The sequence below is a fragment of the Eurypyga helias genome, unplaced genomic scaffold (genome assembly GCF_000690775.1).
Source record: "Eurypyga helias isolate BGI_N326 unplaced genomic scaffold, ASM69077v1 scaffold22529, whole genome shotgun sequence".
In the NCBI taxonomy this organism is placed as follows: Eukaryota; Metazoa; Chordata; class Aves; order Eurypygiformes; family Eurypygidae; genus Eurypyga; species Eurypyga helias.
The window spans coordinates 361-25942 of record NW_010274230.1 but is presented as its reverse complement, the minus strand read 5'-3'; the positions used below and the strand labels follow the sequence as shown (position 1 = coordinate 25942).

The 25582-nt window shown below is 41.3% G+C and overlaps 1 protein-coding gene across 2 annotated transcripts; it reads right to left on the bottom strand.

Moving 5' to 3' along the window:
- Nucleotides 1-1236: 1236 nt before the first annotated feature.
- Nucleotides 1237-10469, bottom strand: LOC104515686 (actin, aortic smooth muscle). Of its 2 annotated transcripts, XM_010159761.1 has the most exons (9): nt 10428-10469; nt 7643-7814; nt 5835-5963; nt 4476-4586; nt 4159-4243; nt 3903-4064; nt 3490-3681; nt 2317-2498; nt 1237-1534 (listed from the first exon to the last, which is right to left on the bottom strand). In XM_010159761.1, exons 2-9 carry the CDS (start codon nt 7769-7771, stop codon nt 1391-1393), a joined length of 1134 nt encoding a protein of 377 aa, XP_010158063.1. In that variant the 5' UTR covers nt 7772-7814; nt 10428-10469; the 3' UTR covers nt 1237-1390. The 2 variants fall into 2 exon arrangements, with proteins under 2 accessions (XP_010158063.1, XP_010158064.1); XM_010159762.1 differs by lacking the exons at nt 5835-5963; nt 10428-10469 and having other exon boundaries at nt 7643-7771.
- Between the last annotated feature and the right edge of the window lie 15113 nt (nt 10470-25582).

Genomic DNA, 25582 nt, shown 5'->3' with positions numbered 1-25582 from the left:
GAGAAATGTGTCTTCTTCAGTAACCCTCTAGTAAAGAATTTTATTTGAAATCAAATTCTTATCTGGAAGGGGATACCCTGGATCTAGCTAGAGATAGACAAAAAGATCTAGATAGAGTTAGAAGGAAGAACCATACAAAGTTATTTGTTCTAAAAAGAATTTATTTAGTATCTGTTCCAAGACCATCAGTGACCTATACTTTAAATAATAAGGTTAGTACAATAAAGTTTGGAACATGTGCTCCCAGTCAGAAGCTGGACAAGATCTGGAACCCAGGGGTTACACAGACAAGGTAAATAGCAGGTGCTATTGTAAAGAGCTTACAGCTTGAAAGATAATGAGTAACAGGCACGTGAGGTAAACTATTGAGCTTAGATGGGAAACTAGGTAACAAAAATAAATAGTTTTCCAGGGCTGTCTCAGTGAATTCTTTATATATATACTTTTAAGACAGTATTACTGGCTTCAGCTTCTATGCATATACTTCTAGTTGAATATCAGTTGACTAAATTATTTTATCTACTCTAATTACATTAACACTCCCTCAAAAAAAAAAAAAAAAAAAAAAAAAAAAAAAAACACAAAAAAAAGAACAACAAGCAAACCAGTTTTGAAGAGAAAGTGTATTAAGCCAGCTTAATTACTCTTTAGACCTTGCCAGAAATCATAAAATAAAAATAATAATAGGCTGCACTCATCCTGAGGGCATATGATTGAAAATTCATGTATTCAATCTCATATTAGTGTTTAGATTGGGTCCCAAAGGAACAGGCTTTGTTTCGTTAAAGAAAACACACAGAAATGGTAGTACGTATCATACACCTCTGGGACTCACACACACTCTAAAAAATTAGCTTTTCCAGCATGACAGCTATGAATTAAGAAGTGATGTGGATAGATAATACTTCTGGATAGATTAGATACAAAGCAGAGTGCCCACGCTCATCCAGATATCAAACACATGCTGTGTTCCTCTGGTACTGCCCAGAACTCTGGAAAAATCAAGACTAGTTCTATTTGTAGACTGAAATGCTTACTTAGGCTAAATTTTGACAACGTGCAGCCTGATGGCTGAGCACTTTCTAGCATTGGCATCGCTAAACAGGAGGTACCGCTTATTCTAAGCCCACTATAGTGTAGTAACAAATTCGTGCCACAAGATGGAGCTTCCAACCAGCTGTAATAGTACCTCCACAATTGCATGGGTTCGGTTGTGTTTCTTAACAGAAGCAGCAATTCATAGCATATTTGAAATTTATTCACCAAAAATACATTATATCCAATTAACTAGAGTCATTATGATGAAGAGTTTATGGAATGAAATTATAAGAATGTATTTTCCTGAATACATTCACAGTAATACACTAAGGAGACATAAAGACAAAACAATTTAAAAGCATTTGCGGTGAACAATGGATGGGCCAGCTTCATCATATTCCTGTTTGCTGATCCACATCTGCTGGAAAGTAGAGAGGGAGGCAAGAATAGAACCTCCAATCCAGACGGAGTACTTACGTTCAGGAGGAGCAATGATCTATTTAGAGAAATAAAAGCATTGAGTACAACTGTCCACTGTGAGTAAAATACATTTGTTATACAGAAATGTTAAAGCAGTGATATTTGATATTAGCAAAGACACTGTATCTGTGTGCTAGTGTCATCCCTGGCATTACAGTTAGCCACTGCTGCAATCAGTAAAGTTAAAAAGTTGTTACTTAAGTCTGAGTCTAAATCTTCAATTTTTCTGCCTGAGCCAGTCTGCCCAGTACGACTAGCATATTTGTGTATTCATCGCTGCAAATGAGAAAAGGGGAGGTAATTGCTCTGGAAACATATAATGATAGCCCAGGAGGGCTTGGAAAAATGAGTGACCAATGGAGTGATCTTATTGGCAGAGCTGATAAAATGTTTGCAATGCAATGAACGGAAGATTTGAAGCAGCAGAAGGAAGATGGCTTGTCACAGACTTTCTTCTCTGAACAAAAGGACAAAACCAGCATTTCCTCTCTCCTGTCTCCATCAGACAAAAGAGGTTGAGAAGCTCACATATAGCCCCAGAGGAAAATTTATGCCGCTGTGTCCATACTATTGTTCTGTGGCCACGTTGTGGCAATTTGCAGAATTCACCGTGAAAAGAGAGAAGGCCCTCTTCTTCCAGCAGCAAAGTTACCAGGTGGTGATTATTGTCTAGAAGGTACCGGCATGATTCAAAATATGTACAAAGCACTTACTTCATCAAGTGTTGCTATGCTTCATTAGATTTTTAAGGACTTTGTACATGCCAGATCAAATAGTATACACATAATTGCACCATACCTTGATCTTCATAGTGCTAGGAGCCAGAGCAGTTATTTCCTTCTGCATCCTGTCTGCAATACCAGGGTACATTGTAGTGCCTCCAGACAGCACGTTGTTGGCATAAAGATCCTTTCTGATGTCTATATCGCACTTCATGATGCTGTTGTAAGTGGTTTCATGAATGCCAGCAGACTCCATGCCTAGGGAAATTACAGAAGCACACCGAGGAAGCAACTCTGTACAGAGACTTAAAAGTGTTAAACAGAGAACTAACAACATGAACTTCAGTGTCTCTCTAGAAAACATCTGTTTTCAGAGCTGTGGAAATCTGAAAAGTCATCCTGCAGCTGCCTAAATCATTTGCTTAGGAGTTTCTTGGTGTAGAGTCCTCCTCTCCCCCTTACAAAAACAACTCCTCCTTAAAAAGAAAGCTGGGGGTGTGGAATAGTAAAGTTTCCACTAGGCTTTTTGCAGGAAATCTCAAATGTCCTAAGAATTCCTTATATGGTCTTGGAATCATCACTTTTGGGTTGGGTTTTTTTTTAACTATTTATTTTTTCTTTTTTTTTTTTTTTTTTACTTGAGCCAGCTCAGAGACAGAACAGTCAAAATATGTCCTAATACCTCTAAGTATGCAACTACTTCATCTATTTCTGAGCTAAAATTCTGCAGATTGGCAGAACTGACACTGTATTTCTGTGTGACCTTGTTGGAAGTCTGCCTTCATGGCAGCTGATTAGCATGCATTTGTTGGCTTTGCTCTGCAAATGTGATGAACCATGGATTCTGGATTTGGAGCAGTCTTTTTGAAAAACAGAAGCAGCGCTTTCACCTGCCATAAACTCCCCGCAAGCACATTTAAACTACAATCCTCACACTGCTTAGAAAAGGGGCTTTGCAGCCATACTTCTCATGGTAGTCAACTGCACAATGTACAAAGTGGCATGGGCTCAATGCCAAAAGGCAGGAGTAAACATTCAGGGTTTATTTTGGGAAAGCATTTTGCCTTATTGTTTGACATGAAGTTCCACCATATTAATAGTGCTGTTCTAAACAATTATTATACAGTGGGAACTAGTACCTACTACTCATGTATACACCAAGTGGATTAGCAACAGGACTCAGTCAAAAGAAAATAGGGACTTGATATTTATGTGCAGTTTATCAAGGCAGAACAACCATTCAACCTACCAATGAAAGATGGCTGAAAGAGGGTCTCTGGGCAGCGGAAGCGTTCATTTCCAATAGTGATCACCTGGCCATCAGGAAGCTCATAGCTTTTTTCCAGAGAGGAGGAAGAGGCAGCAGTGGCCATCTCGTTTTCAAAGTCCAGGGCCACGTAACACAGCTTCTCCTTGATGTCACGGACAATTTCACGTTCCGCTGTCAAGAAGACTCAGTCTTTAGAATGGCATTCAAGAAGGACACAGACATGTTGACAGGTTGTTCCCTTTCCTCCTCCAACACACTCCCCCATTTTTTAAACAAATCCTCTGCTAGTCTTGCAGAGACTTTCCTATTGGATTCCTTCCCATGTCTAACCACCTGCCAAACCACTGCTAGTCCACTAGAAACCACTTCCTCAGTCAGCAGCCTGTCCTTACCAGTGGTCACAAAGGAGTAGCCACGTTCTGTCAGGATTTTCATGAGGTAGTCTGTCAGGTCACGGCCAGCCAGGTCCAGACGCATGATGGCATGTGGCAAGGCATAGCCTTCATAGATTGGCACATTGTGGGTGACACCATCCCCAGAGTCAAGCACAATCCCTTTGAAAAGAAGATAACACATAATTCATTCCCAAGTGCTCATCAACACACTTAACTATTTGAAATGTCTATGCCATGCTCCCCAGAAACCTACCTGTGGTACGTCCAGAAGCATAGAGCGACAGAACGGCTTGAATAGCTACATACATGGCTGGCACATTGAAAGTCTCAAACATTATCTGAAATGCAATTAAAATAATTGCTTTAACACTAGGGATTTTAATCAGTTGAAAGAGAGGGAGAAGACAAGATTTTCACATTTCTTGATGGTTGGTAGTCACTATACACTTTCCATCTTCCATAAGTAACAGAAAGAGACTACTGGACAGCATGACTAACTGAAACGATGACGTTCACATCCCATTGAATTCATAAAGTTGGAAGTATTCCATAGCTTCGTTGTGAACTTACCTGGGTCATTTTCTCTCTATTGGCTTTGGGATTCAGTGGTGCTTCAGTCAGTAGAGTTGGATGTTCTTCAGGTGCAACACGGAGCTCATTATAGAAAGAGTGATGCCAAATCTGAAAACAATGGGAGAAGCCAGAGAAAAGAAACACTATCAACCAGCAGCTCAGAAGCACTTCCAGACAGGTACTGTGCTCCAGAACTCTGCTTACAGCCCTAGAGACAGCCTAGTAATGTCTTCATAGAGATTACCAAAGGAACTGGAAAAAGAAAACCACTATCCTCAGTTATTCCTGCTAGTAATACATTACTTCTTTTAGGGACACGTAAGTCAATGAGAATAAATATGTTATTCTTACAGTAGAAGAGACAGAGCAGGACAGACTTGGTTCCAGCAACACTATTTCAATAATGATTGAAAATTAAACAGTTCCAGAACAATTCTAGAACATATGCAGACCTATGGAGTGGAACTCAATAGGTAATGTGTCTCTTGAAAACAGTTTCACCTTTTGGTTTGTAGAATTTGTATAAAGACATGATGGCAAATTGCCTCCTCATGGCGTATTCCTACCACCTATAAAATCTGACGTCAAGTGGACTGCAATGAGGATGTTAATACACCAATAAGAAGTAAAAGCACCAGAGACTTTCTAAAGGCCAAAAGGTTTTTTCTGAGGTTGATTAGAGAGTGGGTTCGGCATCTGAAATGTTTTTCTGTCTTTCCAAGTAAAACGTACAGTGCTATGAGAGTCAGTAAGTCATGTGCGGCTCCACACACTTGCAGTGTGTTGTGATGTCCCCACTGTTCCAAACAGCCCTATTTCCACAACATAATATGAAACAGAAATACCATCTTAGAAATCATATCAACCATATAGACTCTGACTGTAAGCATAGTTCTGGAAGCCTTTCGTCCATGTACGGGCTCTGAAATGGATGCATCGTACTGCAATGCTGCTAATCTTTCAAGCATTAAAAAGTGTGTGTGTAAACTGCCCTTCATATCAAAATTACATTCACGCTTTGCACTTTTTCAGAAACAGATACTTTCTTAAATTCCATTTCCTGAGTAGCAAATTGAGTATATTCCTTTTCTTTCTTTTCATATTCCCCCCTTTCTTCCACCTCCTTTGCTGATGCAAAGATATGTAGATCATACCAGAGTAAAAAATTCTCAGTAATTATTTTGATGTACGTCAGCTTTAGAGGCAAGTTAACCTTGGTTAACAACCTTCTCATCAAACCATACTTGACAGCATGATTTTAGTTTTCATCTAAAATTTAGTGGGTATTCTGTAAACATTTGATTCAAGTATTTCTGTTTACCCATGATACACATCAACTCTTCAAAGGTGAAATACCTTCTCCATGTCGTCCCAGTTTGTAATGATGCCATGTTCTATGGGGTATTTCAAGGTCAGGATTCCTCTCTTGCTTTGAGCTTCGTCACCTACGTAGCTGTCTTTTTGACCCATACCAACCATCACACCCTACAAAATAACACAAATGGAGTTAGTCTCTCAAGAAGAGGTGTCACAAAGGAGATAGAACATAAGCTGTGAAATAAACACTGTTTCCAGTGATACTAATTACAGAATGCTTTATGAATATTAATGATTGGAGAATTAGTTGTTGCTTTTTAATTTCCAAAATTAAATGTTTAGTTCATTTAAACTGCTGGAGTTCATGTTTCCACTACAGTTTAAGTAAACAGCACAAATACAATGTTAAATACATCATGATAAAGTGGAAAAATAGGGTTATTTTAATGGTCATTATTATTTAGGGATGAACTGTCTGCTAAACTATAATAAAGTGGAGTAAAAACAGAAAGTGATGTTGTGCCACCTAAGGGTCAAGATGGAGCAATACACACTTTATATTTCCCAAAACAACATTTTTTTAACCTTCTTTTTGAACACTACAATATTGCTATTAGAGCTAGACAATTTAAATCTACTGGCACAGGCTTCTTATTAGGTATTTTCATGGATCCTGTAGACATGGTCCATGGACCAGAAGCTGGAACCTACTGTGGATACACAGTAATGCCTATGTTAAAGTTAGAAATACTAGGAAAAATACCATATTGTAGGATGCTTTGGGTGCATAATACTCTCATCAGAACTTAGTCATTACACACTCCAAATCTTGGCATCTCTAACTGCCCTGACTTAGAAAGAAGCAAACTGGATTTGCAACTTAGAGTGTTATGATCCTTCCTTCAGTGCACTAGTGCTACCCGTGATACGTGATCAGGAAAGAAAGGTTCTAGAAATTTGTTGTATTTGTTTCCACTATGACAGTACGGATTGCTTTTGAGCAATTAATACTAGTCACACTATCCACAGAACCTGGCACTTGAAAATTTTTTTTCAATTATATTAATGTCCAGATGCCTCAATTAGCCACACATTTCTTCTGCCCTGAAGAGCTTAAAATATAATTCCTGTATATATATCAAGTGCTGCATCTTAAAAGCAGTTTACCTCTTCCTATTTCACCAGGTCCTTAGATGGCATAGAAGCAATTCGGTGGGATCTACTAATTAGGAGAATTAGTTTGTTGTGGTCTAGCCAAGCTGCTCTAGTTCATGTTAATTATGATCTGGCTCAAAAAATCTCTGCTCAGTCAATACATGTAGTTTGAAAACTATTTAAATTGACTGAAATGCATCATATACCTAAATGGAAACCTTGAAGCTAAAGAAACTGAACCCTAGACAGGTGTCCATTTGTAATATAGCTAAATGAATACTCAGGAAGGTTAATAGGAAGCTCACTGAAAACTTCTTCCTCCTTTAGTTTTCTACACATCACTATCACCAGCTTTTAGAGCAGTCAGAATTTCCAGATATTTCTGTGTTGAGCTTTTGTGGTTTTTTTTAAAACTAGTTTTACTTACAAAGTAATCCAAAATTAATGGACAGGGAGAAGAGGGCATATAAGGGAATGAAAAATTTTAGAAGGACTCCTGTTCTCACAAGACAAGAGACCTGCTTTCACTCAGGTGAGTGCAGTTCTGGACTCATTTTGTCTGCGTTACATGGATCGCCCAGGGCTGGGCTAGTTGCAAATACAGGAAAAGGTGGCTCTGGGGTAAAGGGCCTGGGACAGGATGGCAAAGCCTTCTACAAACCCAGTATGGAATAACCAAAGCAGTTCATCACCTGGTGCCTGGGACGACCCACAATGGAAGGGAAAACTGCTCTTGGAGCATCATCCCCAGCAAAGCCGGCTTTACAGAGACCAGACCCATTGTCACAAACAAGGGCAGTGCTGTCCTCTTCCTCACACATCTTCTACGTCAATGTCCTCAGGCCTTCTCGACACAAAACGGCCCTACGAAAACACGAGGAAAGAATTAAAAACAAAATAAAAAGCCTGACAACAAACCCATTCTCAGGTAGCAGAGCCACCCCTGAAGACACAGATGCTGTGTGAAAGCAACCAGCACCAGCAAAGAGAGGTATGGCACCAGTCTGGCAATCACAAGGCCTGCAGGGCAACACGAGGGAACAGACTTCCTTCTGAAAGCCTGAGAGGTTTCAACCACATCTGCCGGAGAGCTGTATGCACTAGAGATTATCCAGGGGATTCCAGAGGAGACTTCTAGTCCTGTGGCATGGGCAGACAGAGCAGGGAGCAGCAAATGTTTATCTAAATTTGGTCACAGAAATCCACGGCTGGGGGTGGGTGGGAGATAAAAGAGAACACTGGTCTGACAGCTGTGAAAACAAAGATGCCTTTGCGCTGGATTCAGCACAACTTCCCCCGCTTTTCTATCACCATGACAAAATCTTGACACATGTGAAAAGCTGTCAAAGGTAAGAACACTTCAGTCTTCCCCATCCAGGCCTGGGCTTCCAAAAGATGAACCACATTAAATAGTAGGCATGTACCAGTGGTATTTTCCTGCTGTAAATATTAACCCCTGTCAAGAAGGCCAATTGAGTTTAGATTTAACCTTTAAAAAGAGAAGAAATGTTCCTAATTAAAAAAAAAAAAAAGGCAAGTCTTTTCCAGTACTCCTCTGGTTACTAAAAAAATAACCCACCTTTAGGATGAAGTCAAGGACAGAGTTTTAAAAATGGGCTATAGCGTATGGTTTATCATCATTTCAAAGGAGCTAATAAAATGCATTTGTAGAGTGGCAGAGTAATTTATGTTGGCTCCCTATCTCAGTAAAAAGAAACTGTTTTCCTCCTCTGGCAGCATGAAGATAATATGGGTAATAAAAATGCTTTGAAGGCTTTGTGTTGAAGTCAATTACAGAAACAAGCACTGAATACCAGGACTCCAGAATAACTATTTGCTCACAATTTATAGTGTGGTAGGGAATCACTTGGGCTGCTCAGCTTGGGCTTCCATGCAGAATTCAACAAACTACAGTGTGCTAACAGCTAAAGGAGACAGCTGTCATCCACAGACCAGCTGGCTCTGCACACAGTATCTGAAACCTGCCACAGGAATACTGGAAGCACAGGACAAAGTGGGAATAGGGTCAGTGAGAGCCGTGGCCAACAAGCAAAGGAGCCCATAATCTGTTTAGCCTCTACTACATTGGATGGAACAAGCACGGGCAGTTCTCCCAAATCCTTTATTTGAGATCCTCTGTCTCTCCCCAGCCAGGCAGCCATGAGACATGGCTGCAGCCCCGCTCCTGCAGGCTGCTTGGGCATGGATCCCAGGAGAAGACAAGGATAGGGAAATCCTAACTTGATGTACTCCAGATATTTTATCATTGTTATTACAAAAGGAAAGTAGGCTGCTATTTTTGTATTAATTAAAATTCCGGGAAAACAGGCTCTTTATATTCAAACATTTACTGAATGGAGCACAATTGTTATCTAACATGAATGAACAGACTGGTTTGGACAAACCATTTCCTAATTAGGAAATGGGCTTTTCAACCATCTGTTTTTGGAACAGAGTTCGAGGTCAGGGGGTTTGCTCAAACCCATGCAGCTAATGCAATGCCAAAAATCACTAGGGGGAGGGGAAAGAAGGGGGCAGCAAAGGCTACATTTCTGAGCTTAGTGGACTCTAAATCAAAACCATATTTAGTAATAAAACACAAAAAGTTGAAAAATCAAAGCTGAATAATTTCAGACAGGGCGCTCTGCTACCAGCCAGTGAATTACAGCTCAAGACTGCCATGGCATGCAGTAGTAACATCTTACAGCAGCAAATGTCACTCAGCACTGTGGAAGAAAGGAAATTTTTCTCCCAAGTAATTAATATGGTGTTTAGCCTTTTTCTTCTACCCTCTTTGTATGTGAAGATAACTAATCACCTCATCAATCTCCACAACAAGCTGCTAAGAGAACTCCAGCCCCACAAGAAATACTGTGTGTAGCCTGTTCCTTAATGAGATGTTTGGCATTTTGGAGAACAGTAGTTTCATATACATGGAGACAAGTAAAAATACAAAAGCATCCTCATTGTATCCTGTTAGACCCTGCTATTCTGCATACTTCCAGCTCTTCTTACAGTCGCATTCACCAGAACACTCACATCACCTTACACTGAGTTAACAGCACTGAAGCAAACCTGCTGAGAAACCTTAATACACAGTGGGTAAAATTCACCCCTTCGGGAGCTCTGTTCTGTACAGAACTAACACTGCAGGATCATATGGGTTCATTTAAACATTACTACTACAGCTATAATTCCAGCCATGGCATTACACAGATTGTCTTTATTGCTGCAGTGCTGGTGGAATCAGCAAAATCTTTAGGTAGACCCTTTATTTTCCTCTCAGAAGTGCTGTAAAATAAAGGCAACTCAGTATGCCACAAGCATTTTATCAAGTCAGTTTAAATAAAGTACGTAAGTTTGCTTAGGCAAACTACAGCACAGCAGTGCATGCTCCTGCATAGCTTTCATTTGACATTATTTAATTGAAGTCCTCCAACAATCTGTAAATCATACTATTGGTTCAGTGCCACTTACCCTGACAGTGCTTGGCTGGGGATAGCTGCTCGGGGATGGTGCACTCTGTATCTGAAAGCTCTGAGGTTATATAGCCCCTTCTGCTCTTCTCCTCCCACTAGCCTCCCAAACAAGGAGCAGAGACAGAGCCGAAGTCTCTAACAAAACCATATAGGGACCTTCTTACAAAAACCTCTAATCTGGGTGGCCACAGGCCCTGGGTCTCTTCCACTGCATTCCAGTGTAGAGCTCATGAAACAGGAGGAGACTTTCAGCTGTGTAAGATAAACACTTTAAAACTTCAGGAGAGTTGCTAAAATACAGAGAGATGGAGTGTGCCTGCTATAGACACGCTCTGGCAGAGGAGCATGTGTTCAGATGAGAGAGATGTTACTATGGAGGCCTGAAACTAAAAGGCAGAGAGGTAAATTGGAAGAGTAGTCATCTATAAAGAAACACTTTGTCTTCATTAAAGATTTTGACAAAACCAATGACAATCTTTCTGGCAAGCTAAACAGCTGCTGAATTTTGCTACAAAGGCCAGTGTTTTGCTTGTATGCTAAATATTGCCCCTAGGGTTAAGGGTGGTGAATAAAGTACCTGCTGTTTTGTTGGGTTCACAGTGAAGGCTTCGAAGGTTATGAAAATGTTCTGTTCAAAGATTGTTATGATCCCCCTCTGGATTGCAATGGGTTAGAATCCATTCTGTATCTCTGCCAGCTTATTTTCAAAACCCTAGGACCTGTGGGCCAACTTCACCCTAGCACTACTCCACTGACGGCCATAGGTCTGAACTGTCATAAACTCATCTCAGTTTGTTCATAATAAAGTTGTTAAATTTATAACCCCCATCTAGCTTTTCCATTGAACATATTTTTAGTGAATTAAGAAAGGTTTCTCACTGTACAAGTTATTTTCAGCACAGGACTGGATTTTTACAACTGTAGCCAGCTGTTCTCTTGATAGGCTGATTCTAGTGAAGCAGCCCTTTTACTGTCAACAATATTTTGTTGTTAGATTTGTACTAAAGACCAGAAATCAGTATCTCTAAACTCCAGTACTAAACCATTACAAATCCAAAACTGTTCTACGCACACAAGCCAGGAAGGTTGCAAGAATCCAAGTGAGATGCTTGCTTTGTGGGTCTTGTTACAGTGTTAAATGTTACTCTGTTAGATTACAGAGTGTTTGTTGCCTAATTGAGTAGTCTTAATGCAAGAAAATCTCCCATACAACCACAGGGGCACTTTTTCTGATGTAGAGATTATAAGGATTAGGCCACTAGTAGAGATAGCAGATAGGCAGAATTATGGATTGAAGACCAAAAGGAATTTAACTTTTAAGGAAAGGAACTTTTAAGGAATGTAACTGCCTTTGAGGGTCAGAAACGGAAGCTAAAAAGTGTTAGGACATGAGCCATGCAAAAGCTATTTATTATTTCACTTCCAGCATTGGCCCAAAAGATGAGACATTAAAAGAAAAGAAAAAAAAAAAAAGGAAAATACCCACCAAGGTAAGCAACTTACAACGGAGGATATAAGCAGGTAAGCAACTTATAAGAGAGGATATAAGCAGATCCTTTTTTATGTATCTCCAACTGACACTTAAAGAACAGCCAAAACCAAATTCCTTGTTTTCAAACAACTCTCAAAACCACAGCTGAGACAAATTATATACCTCACAAAGAATGTTTGGTATCGGATCAGTGAATTCAGGTCAAAGGGAAGGAGAATTTCACACAGCAGAACCTTTCACCACAGCACCACGTCCAATTTTGATACAAACATCAACTACCTTCTAGACTGCAGGAAACATAATACAAGGTTTTCAGAAGCATCATCTACTACCTCTCCTTGGAAATACCAACTCTGGGACAAAGATCCAAAAGAATGCAGACTCTTCACCTTAATGAGAAGAGGTTCACACTCCCAAAAAAGCTTAATGGTGATGATGCCCTAGATGATAACAGAGATGACAGAACCAAGTAAACAACTCTTCAGCAGAACCCGTACACCCTTCACACTACACCGCAGCATACCTAGAAATACAGGCAACCGTTTTCTACAAGAGGTCTCTGTGGATATTATAAGCAGCAGTGTCCCCACAGATACTATGGGCACCTTTGTATCTCTGTTGAGCTTCATCACAGTGCCTGTAAATGTAGCCTGGTGTGCATCCCAATTAGTGGTGGCGGCAGTGATGGCAGCAGCAACCCCTTGGTTGCTGTGAGGAACAGATATTGGGGTGGGGAACACACAGAACCTTGCCTGTCATGGGGACCAAAGACGTGGGACTCCTAGCTTTCAGGGTGCTCATAAAAAAGATACGGCTGCCACAGAGTCATTCAGAGCAGGTAGTTGCTGATACAGTGAAAAGAGAAAACACCCGTTGTTTGGAGGGTCCTGCCGTATGAGGGTTATGTGTCAGAGAGAGGGTTATGCAGACTAGAAGGGAGAATTAAGGCCAGAGACTAACTGAGCTGTAGTGATGGATACACAGGAATAGCACAGCAAAAGTATAGAGACACCACACAAACATGCCTCCAGCACACAATGGAGAGCCAGCGCTCGGCCGGCAGCTCGTCTTGGGAGTGTTATTTTATGGAAGTAAGCTGAGTCTCTGGGGTGTTACGTTACGGAAGGTCCCAGGGCAGGAAGGAAGAAAGGCAAACAGGTGAACTCTGCACGGAAGTTAGGTCAGTCTGGCTCGAGGGACATTACAGAATATAAGGTGGGGTTGTTTTTAGTGATGCCATGCTCAAGCTATGATCACACAGTTATTACTATACATAAAAACACATTGGCGGGGGTGGGGGGGGGAGAAAAAATACATTAGTATTTTTCACCTTTCTTCTCAGCAACATAGGTCATTGCCAGAGGGATAGGGGGGAGGGGGAGAATGTACTTTCTATGAGACAGGAATAAGAACCTAAAGAGAACTGAACAGAACACATCTTCTGAGAACCAAGCCTAAATGTTGGGGATCAAATTGAATCTTCCTCTATGGACATACACCAGCTTAGCCCAAATACATATATACACACTACTTTTTTTTTTTCCCCTCCAAGAAAAAGAACACAACACCATTCCTGAAAGTAGTTTAGCTTCCCCTCTGAGGCCACTTCCATCATCACTTTATGCTGCTTATCTTTCAGTATTTAACCCACCCATTTATATGGAAACCACCACAGCACAATCGTTCTATTTCTTTCACTGTATTCATAGCCAAAACAACTATGTTTTTGCATTTGGCTTCCCCTGAGAACTTCTTTTTGTACATGCTAAACCCTTCTGCAATCTCCATCACAGGAGCATGTCTAGAGTATGATCAGAGAAAGGAAAACAAGCAGGAAACACAAATCTGCCTCTCTTTTTCAAATTCTTCCCTGCTCTCTTTATAGTGATACTTGCAAAACTCTCAAGAACTTTGGAAACTTCCCTATTGACTTCAAGCATCTTTCAAGGTATCAGTGGAAACTCTTAGCTACATGTTCCTTAAGTCAAGTTCTTTGGTTTTCAGCAACTTGTGCAGATTGTTGTATGGACAGAAAACATCCTGTGCCTGGGAGTCCATGGCAGCAGGAGCTGTACAGCCACCACGCCTATGCAATGGGCTTCAGCTGGCCTGAAGAATGCCAGCTCAGAGGCCATGTGCCATTTCATTGATGCCAGACTTTTTGGTAAAGAAAGGCAGAAGCTGCAGTCTTATCCCAACTGCTATAGAAAACTGGAAATAAAGTAACCTCTTTACTCATAACATCACAAGCCATTACTTTATAAGGAAAACAACTTCTCAGATGTGCGTGGAAACCTTCCTGCCTACATCCAATCGGCTGTTTAGGAATGAAGCTCTGCTAAATATGTCTCTGGCTCCTTTTTATTCAGGGATTCCTTTCATCTTCATAGTGTTAGCAGAATCTCTAAATGTTTTGGTTTGTCTGGCTTCAGGCCCTTTCTCCTATCTCATTGGTAGGTTTTATACTTCCCCACCCCCTCTTTTGAGAAAGGCAGGAATATGTAAGCTCTAGGGAGCAGAAAGCCCTTCTACTAACCTGATTCATTGCAGCTGCCATGCAGTATGCATCTGTAATTGTCAGATCAACCCTAAGCTGTCAGACCCATAAACTAGATTTCTTTATGATTGTCAGGCTCTTGTGCCGGTCTCTCTCTAACGACTAAGACAAAACGGCTCTAATCATTCTCAAATATGATAGTTTTCAACCTCCAAAGTTTGGAAAGTAGTTTTGCCAGTGCTGTTCAAGAGCTACAGGATACAAGTGTTTGCCTCCTGAGCTTTTTGAGTGGGGTGAAGAAGCATGGTAGTTCACAACCTTTCTTCATCTTCTTGACAAGGTATCTTTCTCCATGATAATGTTAGGTAAAGTTATGCCTCATTCAAAATCCAAGGAACATATTCAAAGTAAAAATGAGCTAATAACTTCCTCCCCATCCTTCTTATATAAATAAATAGAACATAAGAATGATCCCTGCTGGGTCAGGCTGATATTCATCCAGCTCAGTATTCCGTCTCTAAGATTTCCTGATAGCAGATGCTTAGGAAAGAAATAGGACACCAACAGTAGCAGTTTTCTTCCTAAATCCTTTCTGCTTCCTTATGTGCAGCATAAAGATTTCTTGAGACAGGAGTTTCTACCTGTATCTTCATGCATAATAGGAGTGGACACATTTTTCCTTCACATATTTGCCTAATATAAACATATAGTTTTGAAGATAGATTGCCCTCCATGATTTTTTTGTGGAAATAAGCTCCACATTTTCTCTGCAAGGCAGCATCCATAGCTCGCACTCCAGCTGGTGTAGACATTCCTAATATTAGAAAGAAAGCATTAACTATATCAGAAGCATAGTCAAAGGAACCTTGTCTTTATACCGAGCTGCAAATCCACCAGAGATCCTGGATAAACCCTCAGGTTACTGGCCAAGGCTGAGCTCTGCCCCATTGTGTGTGAATTCTTAGCAGCACCTCAGTAGCTTCTTCACAGTTCACACAGACATATCTCTCCTAAATGACATTGTAGACAAGGCTACGTTACATTGGCACATCTCCCAAGAGCTAAGAGAGAACAGATTCCCCCACATGATTATCAGAACCTCTCCAGTAACACGCTATCTAAATCTGTCAAAATGTAGATTAAATATTCCCACCATATCACCATGAAAAACAAGCCTTGTACTCCTAAGGAAGTCAGACCTAGACGGCGTGTGCGTGGGGCAGGCAGAACACAGAGGTCCTTCCTCCACAATAATTTCTGAGCTCCCCAACTGACATATTCCCAGACTGACAGCAACAAGGAGACCAAGTTTCCACCACATTTTTGGAAATGCTTGCCCTGTTATTATCTCACCAAAAAAAAAAAAAAAGGGGGGGGGGGGTTTCAAGATGAGCTTGCGCTTTATAAGAAGTCAGGTAATTCCCATCAGAGAAATGCACTGGAAAGGAGGCTTCATAAGTCTGTTACAGATAAAGACTGTGGACTCGTTGCATGCCTCGTTATATTACACAGCTTCACAAGCTCAAGTGTCTACATCAGCCAGTTTGCCTGGCCCTCCAGCAAATAGCAGGGAAAAGGACCTCTACAGGGTAATTTCTTTCACTACTGACTTGAATAATTTTCTGTAGTGCCAGAGTTTCACTTTCTGTAACTGACACAGCTTCTTTGCCTGTGGGTTCTGGATAACGACACACTGACAAGACTCTCACCACAAATGTCAACAAGAAGGTACATACCCCTCCAGCTGTCCCAGCCCTGGTCTCCATTCCCTTTCTCCTGGCACCTGCGCTGGGCACACTAAGAACAGTTTGGTGTGCTGCTGGACAGGACAAGGAGACATGGCCCTGCTGCAACGTCCTTGCCTTCTCTGTCAGCCACTCAGCATAACCTACAAACAAACAACTCCCAAGAGCCCAGCTGAACTTTTTTTTTAAACCTCCATGAGAACCATTGTATCACACTGAAGGAATGAGCATTATTTGGCAATAAACTGAAGAACATTAAAAAATACAAGAGGAAATCTACAATCCATATGAATACAGTGAACACATACCTTAAAAATACCTTAGCATAAAAAGGAAACGTACTTTTGGAATTGGCATGCTATTGTATGGAAATATATGCTGTTACATGGAATTGTCAAAAATAATGTGGCAAATGCACACATATTTAATACATGTGCATTTTCTGTACTAGGAAAAAGTCAGTTGTCAATTCAAAGGATTGCAAAACAGTATGGGGTTTTCTATTTCAACACCATTGCAGGAGGATGTGATAAGAGCCAGTATTGAAACTAGGCATGCACAGAGCAGCATGTTCGGATAGGCTGCATTCACCCAGGTGTTCCACAGAACAGGCCAAAGTGTCTCCAGTACAATTAACATTTATTTTCATTAGTCCTTAAAGTTCTTAAGGGGTTTTCCCAAAACAGGAAGAAAGGCAGTACAACAAGAATTTCAAGCACATAATGGCAAGAAGTAGCTAATTACAAACTGGCCAGACAAACACACAACGCTAAGTCAAACTATTACAGCTGCCAATACAGAATCCAAATAATAAAAAATAAAAGGAGATAATAGAATAAATGCTAATGAATAAGGCTTTATAAAAATGACTTCTTGTCAAAGTTATTTTGAGAAATGTTGCAAACTTAGTTGTAAAAGCTCTCTAAAGCCTTTTACTTTCTAAACCAGGAAATAATTAAGAATATGGCAAATGCAGAATTGACCTACTCAGAGTACCATGAGAACTGTCTAGCTCAAGTCTCACAGCACATCAGTGCAGGGAAATCACTGTTGAGTGGGTGCAATTCTGTGGGACCTTCCCCACCCATCACTGGGTATGCAACTTCACGCTTTTATCAGTGATCTGAACAATAACTTAAGTTACAGATAAATGCCACAGATAAAGCTCATGTGTGTGTACACCTATTTTTGTAACTTGCCACAATCTACACTACAGATATAGGATAAAACAGAGTCCTCCCCAGCAGAATCCTGTTTATAATACAAAGTCTTGAGAAAACTCTTTGCATCTCTGACCTGTACAAAAGGATCCATACCCCCATCCATCACACTTCTGTTGAATGTCATTTTGGTTGAAAACAAGGTGCAAACAAACACACCGGGTGAAGTGGTGCCTAACTCACCACAAGTTGCAGAAAGGACAGGAATTCACTGGTGCTTTCCTCTGCCCTCTGCAGTGTTAACCTGCCTCTGTCACACTTTCCTGCACACATCTTGGCTGCTGCTTGTGCCTGGAAGACCCTCCTGTTTTCTACTGTGGTGCTCCAGGACACTGACAGCTGGTGGTGGTTGGTCACTTAGCCAGGACGAACTTATCACATTCATTTTCACTCAAGCACTATTACTCATGCTCTCGCACATTCAGTTTATAAACCTCCCCCAAACAATGCTCAACTCTCACAAGACGACTGAAGTAGGAAGGTTTTTTTGACTTTGCTTTGCAGACGCATCTTAGTTACGTAAGGTAGATTCTTCCTCTTTCTTACAGAAAGTCATAAGAATGATGGAAAAGTATACGATAACATGCTATTTTTATTTAATAATTTGGCTGATTTTCTGAAAATGTGCCAGCATTTCCCAGGCAAATGTGGGAGGTTTTATTCTCTTCCACTGAACGTGTTTTACGTGTCCATCTTTAACTGCTTGCTCAAATTCCTTATTAGATTAAAGAACTGTATTTTGTTCTTTTCCTTTTATAAGATTGACTTAGACACACATTTCAGAAACAAACATAACCATCCTTCAGAAATAAGGGAAACAACAGAATCTGGCAGAGCTTTTGCTCATTCCTGCCCATTTCAAGACTAACTGTTGTTCCACTCAAGTCAATGGCAAGACTATCACTGGCCTCATGGGGGATGAAAACTGTCAGAACTCAGGTCTAATTTGCCTATAGACCAGATGGAGATTTCTCCAAGCCCAACTGCTTTTTGACCCATTTCTTAATCAGGGTAAGATCACAGATTCTGTATTGCACACACACATACAGTGTGCCCATAGGGATCAGTAGAGGTATGGCTCTCCCTGCACACAGCTCTCCATTCCATAGACGCAAGGCTAACATCTGCCTGGTTTCACTGCATTTTTCAGGTCTTCAAGAACATCTCAAGTAACTACAAGCAGAAAATGCTAAATCCTGATGATTCCTGTTCCATTCTTCTTCTAAGTCAGTAACAGCACTAAATAAAAGGCAAAGTTTTGTACATCTCTCTCTCAGAATTATGGTTTCTCCCATGCTGTCACTCCTGTAGGCACTTGCCAGGTTTCTCTTTCTTTCGGTTCCTTACTAGTAACCTCTTGAGCAGATGTAGTAACTCCTTTCACTGCTGCAAAACACTGTTGCCCAAGGATCTTGAAAAGGCCTGGATAGCTTCCACATCAGTATACCAAAACTATACACAATTCTTTCAGCTTCCTAATTAGAGCCTTTTACTGCATTGTACTTAGCTGTGTCTGCAAATTCACTTACAAGGTCAAATGCTCAGACCTCTTCATCATAACATAAATCTTTCCTCTGCACTCCGACTAGCCTGTGTAACACAGCATGAACACATTGTTTAACAGAAGGAGAAAATTATGCAATTAGCAGGCCTTCAGCATAAACATGACCCCTTTCTGAATCATATTTAAAACAGTGTTGCTATAGTATTTTGTAGCATTAAAAACTCAGCGCCACTTGCACTGCAAATGGCCAGGCCCTCTCAGAAAGATAGGCTGGGGGGAACAGGGGACAACCACGCTTGGGAAAAAGGGCTAACATCTGTTTACTTTTTTTCTGCTTACACAATACAAGCTACTGTTTTCACAAAAGCTAAACTTTCCCTATTATCTTGATTTTAATAATTTATAGTTATTCTTTTGCAGACTTATTTTTCTCAGATCCTGGCTTTTTATAGGCCCTCTGAAAAGATAACATGAGGGTTTTGTACCAGGACGCTCAGGAATGGTGGAACAGTAGCTGGAAGAGCAAGGAAAAAGCTCCACGTAGCAACAGCTCTTCAATGCACCAAGCTGGGATGCCCCGGGCCCTGCCCTGCAGCGAGTGCAGGGCAGACTGGGCTGCCCCTTTGTGGGGTTGATGGGGAAGGGGCTTTCACCCAGCCCTGCCTCATGGAGAGAGGGAAGTCCCCAGTTACTAATATAACATAACTTTGCATCCACTTTGTGCATGTGCGGTAAAATCTTAGCTTCACTTAAGAAAACAGCAAAGTTATCATTGATCTCAAGTAAAATCATGACCCTCTGAAGGGATTCATTGAGGGCTGAGAATCCAGTCCCAAACCTCTATTTCAAGAAGGTAAGGCAATTTATTTACACTATTATAGCTAAGGGATGTGAGCCCCTCTTCATTTCTCATACTGAGGAACTGCTCTCCCCTCACCAGGCTACCTCCAAACGGTGGGGGTTCTGAGCAACCCTGAGCTGGGAGAAATGCATGGGAACACTGTGACTGTTAAAGCTGTGGCCTGAGCCAGTACTAGGCTCTCCTGCCCATCCCAAGGAACCAGAAACACACATTCTGCTCTTAATCCCTCTGCAGTTCCCCATCCGGTCCCCCGCTCCTGCGTGAGACACAGGCTGATCTGGCTGACAGTAAGAGAGGCTGCTACCCTCCAGCACGGAAAGGATGCCTCTTCTGAAATACTTGCCTTCAAAGAAGTATTTGAGAAATGATTCAGCTGAGAAATACCACTGTCTTATCTGGGAACTTAATAGACTGCTTCAGGCAGCAAACATTAGTGTATTCCTTCTTGGTAGGACTACCCCAGGGCATGCACAGCTTTCTAAGCCCATTATTGAATTGCTGATGAAAACAATCAATTGCTTTTTGATAGAAATACAGTCTGTAATACGTCCTCATTTCATTTGCTTCATGCTCATAAAAGCTTGACTATGCAGCAGGCTGTGCAGCTGAACAGAGAAGATATGACTCACTCCTGTAGCTGCATGAGCCACCCAGGCCTCTTCTCTGTTTGTGCAGATGTGTGGTGGAAGTGGGTGAGTAGGTGAAGGCAGGGAACAGTGACAGCCCCACAACCTCCAAACCTTGCTTGTACCACAACAGCCCCTCTCTGCCAGAATTTAGATCTCGATCATCTACCTGAAGCACAAGCCCAGGTTAAAAGGACACAGCAGTGCCCAGGAGACAAACAAGCACAGCAAGATCACTGCATCCTGTTCTCGCGCTGAAGGAAGTTTCATGTTGCAAAGGATGCTAAACTGCATTTGAGATGTTAGTGGGAGAGATAAAACTTTACACATCACTGTCGTGTCCCGTGCCTGTCCTGGCATCCCTCCCACACCCACCCCACACCGGCCCTTACCCCGCCAAGAATTTCAAAGGTTAAGAGATATCCAAAAAAACGAGAAGGCATTGCTTTATCTAAGCGTGCTATTCTCACTCATTAGATGATATCCCAGAAAGAGGAACATGACAGAGCAGAGCAAACAGTGGACCTAATCCCAGAAGGCATAGTATTTCCTACAGTTTTAGAAATTCCAATTAACTACAGTATACTAAGATCTTTTAAAATGTTTTCTTCAGCTTCTCCTCCCCACCACCACCTTTAATAAAATTTGCCTTAGTTAACTTTAAAATATTATGAAAACTTTTTTCCTTGGAGAGTGGCTGTTTGGGTGTCACTTTACTCAGCATCAGAAGTAAAGCCATCTGGTGTGCCAGTTACTGCCAGCTTCAGATCAAGGTTAAAAGCAGAACTAAAGACCCAACTTGTACTCACATTTACTTTTTAACTCCAGACATTTCTGTGCAGATCTTTTCTCTCTCATCCTCAGTACAAGGATTCAGCCTTGGATTTAACTCATGAATTCAGGAAACTAATACTACTCACAGACTAAATAAACCGTGCCCTGTCCAGGCAGCACCTGAAGGCAAAAGGTTTGAACACTTCCTCACTGACCTCTGGAGAACATCTAGGCCCCCCAGTACATTATCTCAAGAGCTTTTACAGATCATCTGTTACACATTTGACAGTTGGCATTTGCTGTACACCAAGATTTGCAAGTATAATGCATGATCTTAGTATTAGTAATACATCCTCAAAAAAAAATAATTAACAACAATAAATCTGGAAAAAAAAAAAAGAAAAAAAGAGCATCAGCCAACCTCTGAAGCTAAGCTGCCTCCTGCAAGTTCTGGGTGGAGACAGAGCTCTGCAAAGCATTTAAAAGAGATGCATTTACGATACGTCAATTCACAAAGTCAAATTTTAAGTAAGGCCATATGATGTACAAAATATTTGCTAAATAATGCAGCATTTAGGATCTCAGCATTCACTGTTAGAGTACACACACAGAAGACTGGGACAGGATGGTCCCATGGCTAAAATAAAGTCAATAATCAACCCTAAGATAGAAACACATCTACATTTATGGTAAGGTTATAGTGATTGGCTGTAGGAGCCACCAGGCATCCAGCCAATTTGCTTTTCCAGTCTAAGGAAATGCTCAGTTTGTTTGAAAAATGATATTTTTTTTTCCCCCTACTGTGAAGAATGCATTGACGTCATCAAACTGGGTCTGCTGAACAAAAGCGAAGATCCAGGGTTGTCTCAAGATGTTGAATTACAAGAGAAAGGACACACATCTTTTTCAGCTTTTTTTTAGCGTGACAGGGACTATTGCCAATCCCCCTTTAACATCTTCTCCAGAGGAGAACTGTTAGGAGCAACAGGTGACTTGCTACAAGTTTCAGTTTCCACTCTGTTTTGTTGTGTTTCCACTCTGTTTTGTTGCTAGTGAGGGTTGTTGGGGTTTTTTTAGATAAACACTAGCACCTATGGCTCCACAGGTCTGTGTATCAGATTACTATTACTTCTAATAGGAACACGCTGCACGCCAGAACTCCCTGACCTGATTTGATGTAACACCATGGAGCACCCTTACAAAAAAAGCCAGTGTTTATAAATCAATCTGATCACACACTGCTTTCCCACTTCTGTGCTCTTGTATCAGCTCCTCCACCCGCAGAACAGGGTGTTGGGCCCAATACAGTGCTTTGCCACCACATTATCTGACCAAGAACCTTTCACTATAGCATTAACCCAAGTGATTGTAAGTAGTATCTAAGAAGTGAGAAGGGTAACCTCGAATTGCCAGAATCTGGACATATCACACTGCAACAAAATAGCCAGTAGTTATGTTGGTTACAGATCGTTTCCACTCCACAAAACCACGGAGCAAAGGGTGCAGCTGGTGGGTGGAGTAAGCTCACCATTTTAATTGGTATTTCCAAATCACAGAGGATTTGGGAAAGAAAGGGCAAAATATTCCACCATAAAACTGTACTCAATAAGAGCTGGTGATATAAGGACTGATGCCACTCTGGCTGTTTCCCAGTAGGGTCATCTGATGCTTGTGACAAGGGTCACAGAATGGAACAGGTTTGAACCAAGGACGAAGAAGAGGCAACAGAGCTTTGTGAGTAGTGGATTGCTCAGTCTAGTACATGACCCAAAAGTCAAAATTAGGTTGTTCTCAACATACATGAGGGAAGGGACAGGCAAAACAGAAAAGCAAAATAAACCAAAATGCAGACAGAAAGTGAAAAAAACTTACTCTACTTTGGACCCAAATATTAAGTGTTTGCATTTTTCCCCCTTCCCTTTAAACTTGAGCTTATTTACAAAACATGAATCACATACTTAAAATGAAACATTTTGTTATCTCATCTCCAAAACTTATATTCTATTTTTTCTCCTATTTTCCTCCCTTTTCAACCAAATCAAGTTATCCAAATACAACAGTGCATTCCCTAATCCACATTTTAAGGCAAACTTACTACCTACTAAAAAACAGGGGGAAAAGTTGACATATATAAGACAAGAAAATGCAAAACTGAAAGGAAGACAGTTGTAGTGAGGAGTTTATAACTCTTCTCAAATTCAACAGCTCCTGCATTTATTATAGAATCATAGAATCACAGAATGGTTTGGATTGGAAGGGACCTTAAAGACCATATAGTTCCAACCCCCCTGCCATGGGCAGGGACATCTTCCACTAGACCAGGTTGCTCAAAGCCTCATCCAGCCTGGTCTTGAACACTTCCAGGGATGGGGCATCCACAGCTTCTCTGGGCAACCTGTTCCAGTGCTTCACCACCCTCTCCGGGAAGAATTTCTTCCAGATATCTAATCTAAACCTCCCCACTTTCAATTTATACCCATTACCCCTTGTCCTGTCACTACAGGCCCTTGTAAAAAGTCCTCCCCAGCTTCCTTGTAGGTACCCCAATGTAAGTCTTCTGTGCAACAATAATCTTCTAATGTGTTGGCTCAAAGGAGGATACAAGTTTGACAGGTTTTAAAAGCAAGTCAGTTCTTATGCTTCCCCCTCCCCATTATTTCGCCTCTGGAATATAAATAGGGGTTTAACATTTATGAGACAAGACCACTACAATACATAGGCTTCTGGGCCTATGACAAATTTTTCTTCACCTGGAGAGACTAACAAAGTTAGGTTTGTCAAAAACTTAGCAATATATAAGGTGATAATACCCTGACGGAGTCAGTTTCTCTAGGTGCAAATAGGCTTCTGGAAAGAGAAAAAAAGGTTTGATGCCAGTTAAAGCATGAATACAGATTCCAACTAGGTGACTCTCCAAGCCAGAACACTGCAGTCGTGTGTATCCAAAATCATTCCTCGTGTGTTTTTGCAGCTTTCTTGAACAGAATTTCTTATTACCAGTGCACATATGTGGACATAGAACAACAGTAACAAGAAAAAAAAATCAAAACAGCACGGTAAATAAAGCAAAAACTTCACTTTAACTCCAAAATCTTACATTTTTAAAGGTGGCATCGCAAAGGAACTAGGAAGTCAGTCTCTTCTGTGTTAACTGTTCCTGGAGTTTGATCCTGCCAGTCTGATCCCTCTCTGCATGTTAGGAAAGGTGCAAAGCCATCTGCTGGTAAGAAAAATAGTGCAGCATCTTGTATTGCTTAAGCACTCCTCAACTGACACCTGAACTAAGCTTTAGATGGAGGGTGAGTAAAGAAAATAGTCGTCTGCCACTTTTACCAGCCAAAAAAAGCTGCTGCAACTCAAGGAATAGTGCAAAGATTAAAACAGTGGCCTTACAGCGCCCACCGATACCAACTCAGGGTCGTGAAACAAAAAAATCCTCCAAACACATTGCTGTCTCTTGGTTTGCATCCATTATATATATATAAAACGCCCAAACAGCTACAGTTATTGGCTGCGTGAGGTATGACTCCAAGTCATGTGCAGACATTATTGTTCTGACAAGAATCTGGTGGCTTCTCAAATGTCTCTCAAAACACCCCACCGCAAAACAGATATACACAGGCAGTCATCACGCCTCCTGAGGGGGGTGGGGAAGAGTGGGAACCACATGCGCCTAACAGACGTTAGCTACCTTAGTGGAAGATATTGTATAACCAGGGCCAGAAGCACACCGAGCTGTTACTGAATGCTAAGCGATGCCTGCTGAGGGCCCAGTCACGTCAGGTTTTAGCTTTAGGACAAGCCACAATCCCCCAAGTGATGGATTTGGAAAGAACTCTACTGAGCTTTCTGCTACAGCAGCTGTCCGGATCCGGACAACATTGCTCGCAGTCCCTACTCCACCCCTACCCACACGCAAATTTCCGCTAAAATTAACATCCTCGGGTACACGCTGATTTGCTTTTGCCCGGTAGGAACTACAGCCCTGTAAACAGGCACTGCACCCAAGAGAGGTGCCTCACATCTCTCATATCGTGCTGCCCCTGGGAGGGCAAAAAGTTGGTTGTTACAAGATACTCCAAAGGCAGCATCTCTAAAAATGTGTCAGCGGTACATTTCATTTTATCCGGAAGTGGTTAAAAAGCCTGAAATATTTCAAACAGCAACTATTTTTTTTTTTATGGTATTGTGAACCCCAGCTTATCTGTATGGCAACTAAGCGCCATACCAGCAGAAAATCTGAAGGGTTTCTGAAAATCTGAGTCATAAACCACTGAAAAATGGCGTTTAAAATGAAAACGCCAGCTCAATTGCAACCATGGTCTTCCCAAGGCAACGGCATCACGTCAAAACGTGAAAGATCAAAACACGTATCAGTAACTGACACCACCACGTTATTTCTAATGCTGTGGAGGAGGCCAGACTGCCCCAAA

Bases quoted from the DNA above. Each gene is read 5' to 3' on its own strand.
- LOC104515686 (XM_010159761.1), bottom strand. From the start codon at position 7,771: ATGTGTGAGGAAGAGGACAGCACTGCCCTTGTTTGTGACAATGGGTCT. The intron at 5,964-7,642 runs GTGATGAACTGC...GTTATTTTGTAG, and splicing joins TGGGTCGTCCCAGGCACCAG to GGTGTGATGGTTGGTATGGG. The intron at 1,535-2,316 runs GTATGGTGCAAT...TTCTCTAAATAG, and splicing joins CTAGCACTATGAAGATCAAG to ATCATTGCTCCTCCTGAACG.